This window comes from Diplotaxodon limnothrissa, linkage group LG11, assembly GCF_057381915.1.
Source record: "Diplotaxodon limnothrissa isolate DT_005_m linkage group LG11, D_limnothrissa_male_GT1.1, whole genome shotgun sequence".
Lineage (NCBI taxonomy): Eukaryota > Metazoa > Chordata > Actinopteri > Cichliformes > Cichlidae > Diplotaxodon > Diplotaxodon limnothrissa.
This window is the reverse complement of record NC_140606.1, coordinates 16,923,462-16,934,957: the sequence shown is the minus strand read 5'-3', so window position 1 is coordinate 16,934,957 and position 11,496 is coordinate 16,923,462. Positions and strand designations below refer to the sequence as shown.

Genomic DNA, 11,496 nt, shown 5'->3' with positions numbered 1-11,496 from the left:
TAATTGTGTCTTGATATACCTCGCAATTAGTAACATGATACAACTAAAATAAATAATCCATGTTTTTCTACAAAAAATCTAGAGTTTTCTCTAACCTTAAAAATGCCACCACTTTCATGGTTAAATAAAGGATTATTATAAGCTGGCACAGGATCCAAAACAATCACTGACATTGAAGTCAAGGTTCGCAAATTTAGTTTTTCCAAAGTTGACATCTTGTTGCAACGGGGTTATTTTATTCATTCATCTGGAAATGCCTCCAATTTAATTTAAAAGGGTAAAAAATGATATTTGGTTTGAACATCCTGCTTTCTCTGACTGTCTGTTAGCAAGGTTATGTTTTGCAGTCAAAGTAACTGAAATGGCTCTTTGGTCTTAAAGATGTTTCCCAACCTTTCCAAGAAGCTTTTCAGCTTCCTTTGATTCATAACATCTAGATATAATTTGAAGTGATGCAATATGTTTAAAGAAAGCCTAAAGTGAACATTTTGGCAGCTAATATATAGTGCCTCAAACTGTGCCTCGAGGCATGTCTCCCTGGATATTTTCATTAAATGATCATCTTAGGTCACAGTGCTTCTTCAACACATTAATGCTTTTTTTTATTTGCACACTGTGCTATTACTCTGTGAAAGCAGTTTAGCTTGAAAGCTACGGTCATGCCAAAAGTCATGACATTAAATATTATCTTTAAAGCAATGCTTCATTTAATTAGCCTACAAGTCTGACAGATATTTAACATGAATCACTTCCCTGATATGTCTAACAGAACACGTAATCGGAGTAAGAAGGTTCAGTGCAGATATGTTGTGATTTTTAAAAAAAGAAAAGAAAAGGAAAAAAAGAAGCACTTGAAACATACAGATGGAAAAAATCTATGTTTACCTCATCCAGTTGTTGCACTCAATGGTATGAAAGCTGACAGTTGACAGGTCAGGGTGTGGAGGTTTAACTTTAACATATCACAATTTGCAGAGCAGCAGTAACGTACAATGGATAGACAGAATACTCGAAAACATACCTTCCCACATGTGCAGACAAACACGCAAGTCCAAATTGAATATTAGTTCAATTACATTAATAATTTTATATAGCATAATGCAAAAGTGCTGCTGCACATAAACAGCATATCACACATATCAGATTTAACCGCATAATTCCCAATATCATCCCTGCTGGCTTATTTTCTTTCTATAAATCTGAAGACATCCTTAATTCAAACACAATATTGGGCTTGAAGAGCTGTACTGGACACAGATTTGTCTATATCTTGCAAAAACATGGAAGAAATGTCTTGACCCTAATCTTGTGCATACAGTTTTATCAATATACGGTATGTGTATGTATGCCTAAGACTCATTATCTGCATGAATTTGTATTTTAAGGCTGTTTGTTTCTTCAGCACTCAATGACTCTTCACAGATTTCTTTTTGTGCCTTTGTATGTGTGTCTGTGTGTGTGTGTGTGTGTGTGTGTGTGTGTGTGTGTGTGTGTGTGTGTGTGTGTGTGTGTGTGTGTGTGTGTGTGGCGGGGGAGGGGGGTGGTGTGGGTGTGACCACTGGACATATTTATGTGGTGTATTGAGAGTGTGAAGCAAAAATGACAACGTGAGACAATAGTGACACTTACGTAACAGTGGCATCTTTTACTGTTCTGATCGTATGCTTCATGTCACCACACTGTCACTCATTCTGTTTCTTACTTTTAACAAGGTCCAGCACTGAGTGCACCATTAGTGTTTGCAAACAAGCATGTTGTGTATGTGTAATACTTAGATAATGTGATGTGTATCATTTAATGTCCACTGTATAACCTAGAAAAATAAAAGGTGTAGCGCTATCAGTGGAATTTCAGTTAAAGTATGCATGTAAACGTTATAGTTCTCATAGTATTATTAACAATATATGTTGTCTTCATTATAGTGCATATACTGTATGTAAGTATATACTTAGATGTCTGTGAAGGTTCTCCATACTTGATGTAGATATGGAGTTGCGTTAGTATATACAGCATTATGAACTTATTTTTGTGCTTATGGTATGGTTGTGGGCAAAACACTTTTAAATAAATACACCTATGTTGCGTGTGTTTTCACAAACTGCTTTTGACAAACACCGACACGCACACACACACACACACACACACAGAGGATTTAATAGTTCAATAAATTGCATCGCATGTATGTTGCACCTTACCTTTTATGTTCAGCTTTGCAGGAGATTTCACAGCCGCCTACCAATTTTTGCCTGATTGACAACCTAAAGGTGGAGTCCACTACTGCAAAGTGTTTACTCACCAAAGGCATTAAACATAACTGTCAATTAGGAGTGGAAGTCAAGGCTCCTAATGGCCTTGTTTAGACTTTTGTGCGGACATGTATTAGTGTGTCTCAGTCTAAGAGCGAGTGTGTGCGTGTGTGTGTGTGGACTTAGACCCGTAAGGATCACTATGAAATCCTGCACAACTTACTCTCCCCTTGATCATCCAGAGTAGTGAACATTTCACTTGACACCTTTACGAGAGGACAGGACCTTGGACTCATTTTTAACGTCCCCCCTCATTCACTTTGATGTGTTTTATTAAACACAACTGCACCTGATTTGTACGCCTCTCTCTTTGGTCTCTCGATTTTTCCCTGAATATTTGTAGTACTTTCCTTTGACTCTGAACATCAGCAGTATTTATGGATAGGTCTTAATGGGTGAGTTTACCATGGAGGGTTTAATAGCATCAAACAGGTTAAAATAAAAGACAGGTTACATTAAAGGCTAATGGTGCTTTTCATATTATTTTGCCTTACTTTTACACAAGACCTCAAATTTGCTATAAAAAAATAAGTGGTATTGTTTCTGATATAGCTCTATAAAGCTAAGTTCACATCTTGGAATTTCAGCTGGTTATTTTTTAGTGTTTTATATGCAATTTTAAAAACATGATCTCACTGTATCATGCAAGAGAATAGCTGCATTACATCCTCAACGCAAGAAAACAGGCTAATTATTCTTGCTTCTGTCTGCCCATGATAGACACATGCATACTGAATCTAAAATAATATGCAAGTGTCAATTTTTCTTTTAACATCTGGGCATCTGTAGCAAATCAGTCAACTGCCTAATAGTCTTCCTTAACATCATGTCAAATTAACACTGCACCTCCAGTAAAGGACAACTGTAAAATAGTAATTGGCTACAGTGAAACTTTAGCTTCAGCAGGTGTGTATCAGAGATAAACGCTTGAGCCATTTTGGAGGAGAAAGTGTTGATAGGAGGATAAAAGATACACAGAGCTCATGAATTATCTGCATATGCGAGCTACTTATTTGATCAGCGATAAGGGGAATGAGTCCACTTGCTCTCAAGTCTGTGCTCGCATGAAGCCTATGAGCCCTGCGATAACATCAATGTAGTTTTCAATGACGACTAGTCCTTAGTAACGATCGCATCTTTGTTGGTAGGCTATTTGATGGGATTATGTCTTTATTTGGTATGCAGTGCATGGAACTAAAAGAATATCTAGATTAGTTTAAATCATTCCCCGACACTAAAACATTGCTTTATGGTACTAAGCAAACCGTCTGTTTTGCCCTTGAGGATCAATATCGAGGCTGTGTCAAGGTTACCCTAGTTTCTTCCACAAATAGTCTGAATGGATGTGGACCAAAGAAGAGCTATTTCAAAAGAGTCAGGAATTCCTCTGCACAATTGTGACTAATTGTGGCATAAATTCACAATTGTTTCATAAGGGGTTTCACAGCTTGAAATTTGTCATGTGCAATGGCCGCCTTGTTCCTATTTTCACCTGCCGTTGCTCTCAGTCAAACAAAGAGGAGGGGTGGAAGTTTCTTTTCATGTGTTCAAAGGTGACTGGTTGCCGAGCACTTTCTCTTTTTTTTTTTTTTTTGAATGAAACAATAACACTTTTTTATTGCAAGCAAATGTTGACATTTGAAGGGAGCAGCAGCAGGTGACAGAAAGAAAAAGCGAGTGAGAGGCAGGGCCCCTATGTGCTCTCGAGACTGCCTCCGGTGCTATTTGACAACAGTGCGCGTCCCTGGGGGAGCCCACCTGAGAATAAAGTATGCATTTCAATAAATCAGCTGCTAATGAAAGCATTTTGACTGAGGAAGAAACTGGCCAGGTGCTATAACATTCATGTCTTCCGTCTACTGCAGCAGTCTGTTAGTGAGGTAGAGGTAAATGATAAAATATTTCAATTCACAGCACTGATGAACCAAAGAACCTAAAAAAAAAAATAGTGATGGTTTCATGAATAATCCAAAGGTGACTTTTACACCATCCTGGGAGTGTAACACTATTTACTCTTTGAGCAAAGTATGCATTTATGTCACAAAGACTTGTTTTAACTTAAAAGGTGGTCTAAGTGAGTTAAGGTAGGTTTACCCTCCACTGCTCCCTTGGTAGCAGCTAAATATTACGTCGTTGGTATGGGGAGGGGTGGGGGTCCCATGACATTTGGACTGCTCCAAAGCACAAATTCAACTGGAAAATGAAGGATTAGCTTTTAGTCTAGCTGGGAGCAATGATGGAGGCCTCTTCTTGGAGGATGTCAATATTGTATATTTGAGTATTTCATACCTTATATCACAATAAGGTGAAAAAATATTTAAATTAATAATTAGAATAATAATAATAATAACTAAAGACTACCTTTTTTCTTTCTAATTTGTTCAGTTAGCTGTGTGATATAATATCCAGCCATGATGAAAAGCAGTGAAAAGCCTGTCCGATTAGGGCCCATCACACAGCCCATTGGAGCTGGCAGATGCTTAGATAGACTTTTATGGATTGCTCAATGCCGTGCTGTAATGAAGCAGGCAGTGCTGACCCATCCTGAACCAGGCTAAAAAGCTCCAGGGACGGCCCCGCTGGGAGCCCATAATGCCCGATGCGTCCCACGGCTGTATTAATCACACTGAAAAATAAATGTGTGGCAGGGAGAGGGGAGCTGGGAGAAAAATGAAATAAAATAAGCATCTCGTTTATCCCCATCAAGGTCCTGAATATGTGACCGAGGGAGATCCCCTGACCAGACGCTTTAAAAGAAAATGATTGTCCATTTAGAAAGAATGGATTGTGCAATCTGTGAGAACTCATAATCTTCATGAAAAGTGAGATTCATCAAACATCTCCCATCTGCAACTGACAAAACAAAAGAATAATGAGCAGAAAGAATAAAAAAAAAAGGAATAAAAAATGCAACAGGGTTAAACAGTGTTATGACTAAAAGAAAGACTGCCAAAGATGAATGTAATAGTTGGGAAAACAGTTTAATATTTTCTCATTTGAATAATGGATATAATACCCCACCAGTATATCTTTACCAGCGAGTTTTGATTTTATTTACATTCAAAGATATAAATTAGTAAAAGTACTCCTGATAACAAGATTGGGTCGCCTTTTTCCCAAATGCGTTTCAAATAAAAACCGTCCATAATATATATATATATGTATGTATATATATTTACAAAACAAACGGACGATGTCAGTTTCCCATTTTTGCAATACAACTTGCATAAATTATAGGTATCGTTTCGCCATCCTTTTAAAAAAATAAATATCAAATGTAGGCTATTCCACTTTGAAGTCCTCAAGTTCACTTCAGTTCAATTCGGTCCACTTTGCGTCCCCAAGACACCTCGGTTTCAGGCCAAATTTTAGTTTTTATTTTCACACGTAAATATATACTGAAATAATATACCGTGGCAAATAAGCAAACTAGAGGAACCTGAGAAATAACATGTAAATCACATATAATGGGAGATCGGTTTCAAACCAGCATATGTAATTGTCGTCCAAATTGCCTCAAACAGAACGGCGGAAATAATACAATAACATTCTGACAAACGTGAGCTGAAGAAAAAGTCCCAGTCTGCGTGGGGCTTAGAAAGCGGTAGCAGCTGTCATTCCGACTAAATGGTGGCACCAGATCCGATTTGGAGTAAAGGTTATGTGGGTTAAAACGTGAGGCTAAGGGGTGGCGTCCTTTGTCGTTTTATAGTCAAAGCAATTGTGACACCTACCTGCAGACCATGGAAATTAAAAAAAAGTCCCACACGATCAAATGATCAATTTCGTCCACCACCACAGAAAACATGAACAAAAACACCTCTATACTGCAAGTTCTCATTAAAAATGAGGGGGGGTGTCTCTGCTTATACTGCTACTAAAACGTCCTTAAGCTATTCGTCGGCATGTAGGGAAAGCTTTAAATGTGCGCAAGGAAAGTAACCACCACAGCTACCTAAGTGACATTTGAAAACGTGAAGTTCCACGATGACTGCACACAGCAAACAAACTCATTTGTTTGCTTTTGGCTGACTCTGTGTAATTAGAATTATTCCAGGTTGAAAGATAAGGTCTTGGGCCCGCTGCGCGCGCGCGCACACACAGGAAGCATTAAAAATAGGATTCCTGCTCAAAACTATGGCAACATTTTGTCTGCTTATTGGATTCACAGGGTGCCTACTGTGTGTGTGTGTGTGTGTGTGTGTGTGCGCGCGCGCGCCCGCGCGTGTCTGAGCGCATGGATAAGCTTATTTCAGGCCCGTCCTTCATAGTGTTGTTTTAATGTGTATCTGTAGACGCGATCTTGTAAGTTTTGTTTGCAATTGGCTTGTATGTTATATCCCTACTGCTTTGTAAGGCAAGATTGTTGCAAATAGAAACCCCGTCACCGGATTCTTATGATCCCGTGGGATCATCGGAAAGATCAAAATATGCGTAGTTTTTTTTTTTCTTTTTTAAGGGCTGGTAGGCAATTATAAATTGATTACTCCGGGAGATTACTGCAATGAAAACGAATAACAGGCCATAGTGCGCGTTCATTTCCTTACTGCGCTGAAAAATGTCCAACTTAATAAGTCATTTAGTCTCGTATTCAGTCCTAAAATGTACTCTTCTTAGCACAAATGAAAAATCACGTCGTGTTAGCTGTTTCTTGTAAAAGATCGCTTGAATATGAAGGCTTCAATTTGTTCTGTTTTGGTGCTATTTGTTTTTTTTGTTTTTGTTTTTTTCTTTCCCGAAACAAGGCTAAAGAGTTCAGATCATGCTTTGGTGTCATTGCAGTGACACATGGAAGTGAAAAAGAAAACCAGTTAGTTTGCATTGGAAACAAGTGAGCTCATTTTACCTCCAGCGTGGCGCCATTTCCTTACAGGGTTGAATTAAAATACAAATTTAGGACTCAACACTAGATTAAATAAGTTTTCATAAGTTAGTCTCTCTCTTTTTTTTTAATTATTATGATTTTTTTTTTTACTGCGTCATATTTTACGTACCTTTCTTTGCTTCTAAATTTGCGGTTCTGAAATGCTGTTGCTGCTGCTCAACAACAATCTGGTTTGGATTATTTTTAACGAGGGGAGAGTCTGGCCTGTGTTTGGGGTTTGTGCTGGCCTCCAGAGCCTGCTGAGAAGAACTGAGACCCTCGTTTGCAGCAGCAGCGGCAGCGGCGGCGGCGGCAGCAGCCAGACTCACTCCAGATGAATTAGTGTACCGCAGGATCCCTTGACCCTGCAGGGGGCTGAAGTTGCCATAGTTTGTGTAATTGCTATAAAAGGGTGAAGTGTAATAAATAGGTCTTCCGAGGATGGAGGGGGGCGGGTAGAGGGAGGGCGAACTGGCAGCCGGGGAGGCTGCGGAAGGCGTTGGGGAAGTGAGAAGTCCACCGCTGGAGGAGGGGCAATTTGGTTGCCCAGTTGACTGCCCCAGTTGCTGTTGCTGATGTTGGTGCTTTTGGTCCGAGGTAGCAATTTCCGCCAGCGACCACAATTTGGGTTTGACCGTGGGGTTAGGAGGCGCTCCCGAAGAAGGCCTGTTGTCAAGGCATGAGGAGGATTTATTGGTGTTAATATTGTTGCTACTGACGAGGCTCCGTGCTAAATCCTCGCGTTGGCTGTGGAGGTGGTGGAGATGGTGGAGGTGGTGGTGGTGGTGGTGATGGTGATGACTGAGAACTGGAGCTTCTACTCCGGTCAGTGGCGATGACGTGACGGGTTTAGGTGAAAGCTGAGCCCGCTGGTCGCGGTTTGGGTCCTCGCCGTCCTCTTCGCATTTGTCGCCGGCTTGTTCCGAGCCAAGCTCGCCCACACAGACCTTCTCCCCGTCTGACTCTGCCGAGCAGGAGTGGTCCGTCAGGGTGTCTACGTGCAAGCTGATGCCTAAGACGAGCATGCAAATAAATGGAAAAGGGTTAGAAATGTTAAAGAAAGTGAGAAAGTCTCAAAAGTAAACTGTATAAAACTTATAAAGTCCATTAATCGTTAATACTTTACAGCCAGCCTTACTTAAATAGTGGTACATGCATCATTTATAAAGTAGGCTGGATTTAATGTATATTTTATACCATAACAATTGTACTGTCTTTTTTCTTCTTCTTTTTTTTACATAATCATGCACGTCGACGTTTTCATCGTAACAATATTAACAGTCTAGTTTTATTGAGACCACTTATGGCTACTGCTATGCTCGGTGTCTGCTTGCCAGTGACCTGTCATTAATCACGCTTAAGAAAATAAAATGTTCCTTCTAACAGGTCATTACGTGTAGCTTGAGTCTTAGAACCTCGTTTTTCATTAAAAATTGATATCAATCAACGTGGCTACCTAAATAGTTCGTGGACTCGACTGTCTTGCAAACACATTTTAATTTTAAAAATATATATATGTGTGTGTGTGTGTGTTAGAACTATAATTCACGTAACTGAGTTATAATTTCATCTCTTTGATATTTTGACATAAAGCAGCAGTGCAGCACATAACTTGTGAAGTAAATAAAATGGGCACCCCCTCCTTCCCATCCAACTCTGAATTGATCATGACCTGGTCGCCGGATAATACCCCACCTTCATCCTCCGCTGAAGCCTCGCTGTTATCCAGGGTTTTTTCTGAGCGCTCCACTTCTTTCCTCTCGCCGTCCCCGTCTTCTTCGTCCTCGTCTTCGCTCTTATTCCGGGGTGCCCATGTCATCTTATTCTCCTTCTTGAGCCTCCTCCGAGCGTTTGCGAACCAAGTAGAGACCTGCGTCAGGGTCATCTTGGTGATAATTGCCAGCATGATTTTTTCTCCTTTCGTCGGATACGGGTTCTTCCTGTGCTCCTGCAGCCAGGCCTTCAAGGTGGCCGTGGCGTCCCTGGTGGCATTTTTGCGGTAAGCCGGGTCGTTGAGCTGGAAGGGGTATCCTGGGCTCCCGTAAGGGGGATAACTCAACGCCCCGGCCATGCCTGTGGTGTGCGCGTCGTATGGAGAGGACTGGATAAAAGTTGGAGGAAAAAAGAAAGAAAGAAAAAGTCAAGAGCTGAGCTGAGTTAGACTGACATTAAAAAGAATTTAAAAAAAAAATTGACATTAATGTGGCTTGTACAAAGTGACTTATATTGAAAAACAATTTCCTATACGTTGGACATTACAAATTTATATGTATATATAAACTTTACATTTTGACGAATAATAATAAATGATAAGACAAAAATTACATCATAAGTAGCTATAACTGTACATGCTTTATTCAACAGTGTTTAAAAAAGTAGGCCTATAACCATTCCTTTTTGAAAAACGTGTCCAAACAAGTGAAAAATGACGGGACTCAAATATAAAAGTAGTACCAGATTTTATCTTCATTTTATATCAATTATATATTATAAAGTGATTTAAATATCGTCGCAGGATTTCGGAATGCAGTGGACTGTTTCATATAAACAAAGCATAAATAATAACTAATTGTTTAAGTATTATTGTTGTTATTGTTGTTATGGTTTAACCCACTTGTCGGGTTGAATCAAAAAGGACTAATTGTAAACAGGCATGCTGAACACATCGTGGGCAAAAGCAGGCCACAAAAAGCCGAGGAGTAATGGTTAACTAATGGTTAGGATCATTATCGGATTAACTAATAACAGGGTTCCCCTTTATATAGCAGTTAAGATAACAAAAAGGAAATTTTAATTTTCTTTAATCACCTATTAACCAACTCATTTCCTTTCAGTGGCTGCTTTTTGTTTATGGTGGCAGCTCCAATGTGTTAACATATCGTCTCTTTGCAGCATTAGAAATCCCATTAGCGAATCACTTGATGTGCACCTTTCCTAGAACGCTTGAGGTGCCCTGTGTCATTAACATTGCGAGTCATGCTTTTCGTGTTAAAATTTAGTTTATTTAACCAAGAATTATACCACCCCATCCATTCCTGATTTTAGTGCGTGGCTGATGAAGAAAAGGGTCATAGTTTGTGTTATATTCGATTTCTATGGCGCATAAAGTCGATGCTTAGAAGCCAGACGCTTAAAAGGCAATCCTAGGTATTCCATTTTATACAATTAACTGCGCAGGAAGTGTTAAGCGTCAATAAAGCCATTCCAATCTGCGGCTCACGATCAAAAATCCCATTTAAGCCAAGGGGGTCAAAGATTTTTATAGCGAGGACCCCTCTAGGAGGCCACCAGATATGAATGTATAGCACTCCATGGTAAAGTTCCGCAACTACTTTCTGTGGAGTGAATCATGACAAAAAAAAGAAAAGAAAACGCAAACCGATTTATCGGCGCTGTTCGCCTGCGACTTTAAAACGCCGACAATCGCCTTCTCGGAAGCTTTATCATAAAGAAACACAAAGAAGATGTTTTACCATGTACGATGGGAATCCCGTGGTTGGATCCGTGGAGTATGACAGTGGAGTGGAGAAGCCTGCACCGGCCGAAGCGGAGAAAGCAGCTGACCCGGGATATGGGCTGAAGGCTGAGCCAGACGACGACCTCGCCAAGTCTTCGTTCCGCGGGGCGGCCAAAGCCGAGGCCCCGTAAGCAGGACATGAATACAGCGCCAGAGAGCCCGGGGGCTGGTAGAGGTAACCCTGAGGATAGGACATTGGTGAGCGCGCGTTAGGTCGCCGAATCCAAAAAGGGGGAGGAAAAAAAACGCACAAGGCGGCGGACAACAGCGGCCAAAATAATAAACAATCAACTCAATAATCAGCCGTGCAAACAGTCATCAGAGAGTGAAAATAAAAAAAGGCCTCCCTCCACTGCCCCCTTACTGGGAAAAACCCCCCGAAAGATCTGTTAAAGTGCCCACATAGAGGCAATGTGGCATGCGTCTTGATCCCCTAGCGTCCGATGTTTTTAGTACGCAGCACTATGAAGTGAGGAGTTAGGAGGGAACGAGCCAGTGGAGTTTCAGACACACAGAGCATTGGGGGAAACAGGAGCTGTCACTCCGGCTCATCTGAATATCCCATCCCCGCCCCCTTTCTGTCTGATAGAAATGGAGCCTCGGAACATAACCAAAGAATCCACACGGCAAATCGTAGCGTCCGTCCGTCCTATGAATAGACGTTTGACTTGGAATGAGGCTATTTAAAACTTTTTTTTCACCCCCTTAGTATCAGACATATCCTCCAACTAAATGTTATAGTGATCCCAAATTATTAAGTCCAAGCCTCGCAGTTATAGCTCATTTTCCATTTGTTTCAAGAGAAATTC

The 11,496-nt window shown here is 40.5% G+C and overlaps 1 protein-coding gene across 1 annotated transcript; it reads right to left on the bottom strand.

The window, feature by feature from the left end:
* Positions 1–5,287: 5,287 nt before the first annotated feature.
* On the bottom strand, positions 5,288–11,039 carry irx2a (iroquois homeobox 2a). Its single transcript, XM_085365221.1, has 3 exons — positions 10,644–11,039; positions 8,866–9,271; positions 5,288–8,182 (listed from the first exon to the last, which is right to left on the bottom strand). Exons 1-3 carry the CDS (start codon positions 10,881–10,883, stop codon positions 7,293–7,295), a joined length of 1,536 nt encoding a protein of 511 aa, XP_085221347.1. The 5' UTR covers positions 10,884–11,039; the 3' UTR covers positions 5,288–7,292.
* Positions 11,040–11,496: the final 457 nt, after the last annotated feature.